Genomic DNA, 1,671 nt, shown 5'->3' with positions numbered 1-1,671 from the left:
CTTTAAATAATTATTAACCAATTATAAATTATTTTAAACTTTAGATTAAATTAGTTAAAATCGGTCAATATTTTTTATTTATAGATGTCTTCCGAATCTACACATTCTATATTTGAAAAGTTGAGTATTAAAGAACGGTCCATATTTCTTAACCGAAATTTTACATTTAATTTTGAATTTTAAAGTGAGGTTCATAATTGGACAGGTGCATTTTTTTTTTAAATTATCGGTCGATAAGACTTTGTTAATACCGAAACTGTTCTGAAGTTTAAAGATAAGAAAATATGATATATCAATTCTTTATTCGATATGAATACATAATTTTTAAATTTTTTAAATAAAATATATTTTTAATAAATATAACAAAATATAAGTTATATGAAAACATACAGTATTTTATTTGCAATTTTTACTTTATTATCTATAATATTTTAAGTTTACACAGCTGTCAAATATCTATTCCGAAGGGCCATAGACATTAAAATTTAAACGTCCCTGAGAGTATACCTTTACGGACACCTGAGGATTATCCGCAACATACGATTGAATGGCATCTCGCGAAAATGCATTTTGTTCAACCTGAACTTGTTTCAAGTATTTGGAATTTAAACTTTTCAACGAATCACATTTTAGAGTATAATTTCCTAGTAGAGAAAGAAATTGTAGTTTTTGGCAATTCTTTAAAATGGGTTCCAACAATTCATCGGTAAGTTGACAATAGTTCAGATTTAAATCTTGTATTTGGGGAGCCAATGCCAAAAGACATTTTTGACATTCTTCATCAAATTGAAAATAATGTAATTTCAATGTATTTAAGTGTGTAGCCTGAGAGCATATCGGTTTTAGATATTGTAATATCAAATCGGTTGGTAATGAATAACCGGCACTTATATAGAGACTCTTTAAATTTTGTCCAATTATTTCTAGCTGCCATGTTGTAAATTCAGGTAGTTCGCGAAAGTTGACTTCAAAATGTTTGAGTTGTGCAATTCTTTCGTAAGTAACATCTTGGAATCTCGAATGCAAACTCATTAAATGAAATGTTTCTTGTATGGTTAGATATTGTAATATTTCCATGAGACAGTCGTCATTTAAATCTATCAAGGTTTTGTTGGGGGTATTCATCTGCAAAAAGTCGTGTAAGAATAATATCGGTTTTAATAAAAGTTAACAAAATGTTTTAAAATAATTTGTTTATTTAAAATATATATACTATATACACAGTTTTTTCTCAACCAGGATTGAAATATTTTAAGGAGGGTCTTCAGCATTGTTTTAGGACACCTATCCTTCTATAAAAAGATTTTGATAAATAAGGGTCTAAAAAATGTATACATAGAAAGAACATAATTAGAATATAACTAGATCAGAACTAGAGAAGAAATAAAACAGAACTAGAGAAGAATTATAACAGAACTAGAACAGAACTAGAACAGAACTAGAACAGAACTAGAACAGAACTAGAACCGAACTAGAACAGAACTAGAACAGAACTAGAACAGAACTAGAACTAAAGTAGAACAGAACTAGAACAGAACTAGAACAGAACTAGAAAAGAACTAAAACAGAATTAGAACAGAACTAGAACTAGAACAGAACTAGAACAGAACTAGAACAGAACTAGAACAGAACTAGAACAGAACTAGAACAGAACTAGAACAGAACTAGAAC

General features: G+C 28.4%; 1 protein-coding gene across 1 annotated transcript; it reads right to left on the bottom strand.

Annotated features, from left to right (window-relative positions):
• Positions 1 to 379: 379 nt before the first annotated feature.
• LOC111689166 lies at positions 380 to 1,125 on the bottom strand. Its single transcript, XM_023451661.2, has one exon. It carries the CDS (start codon positions 1,123 to 1,125, stop codon positions 457 to 459), a length of 669 nt encoding a protein of 222 aa, XP_023307429.2. The 3' UTR covers positions 380 to 456.
• Positions 1,126 to 1,671: the final 546 nt, after the last annotated feature.

The sequence above is a fragment of the Lucilia cuprina genome, chromosome 2 (genome assembly GCF_022045245.1).
Source record: "Lucilia cuprina isolate Lc7/37 chromosome 2, ASM2204524v1, whole genome shotgun sequence".
In the NCBI taxonomy this organism is placed as follows: Eukaryota; Metazoa; Arthropoda; class Insecta; order Diptera; family Calliphoridae; genus Lucilia; species Lucilia cuprina.
The sequence above is the reverse complement of the archived record's forward strand: the minus strand, read 5'-3'. Positions and strand labels throughout refer to the sequence as shown.

What these genes read in the sequence shown, in the direction of transcription:
- LOC111689166 (XM_023451661.2), bottom strand. Translation starts at nt 1,125, where the DNA reads ATGAATACCCCCAACAAAACCTTGATAGATTTAAATGACGACTGTCTC.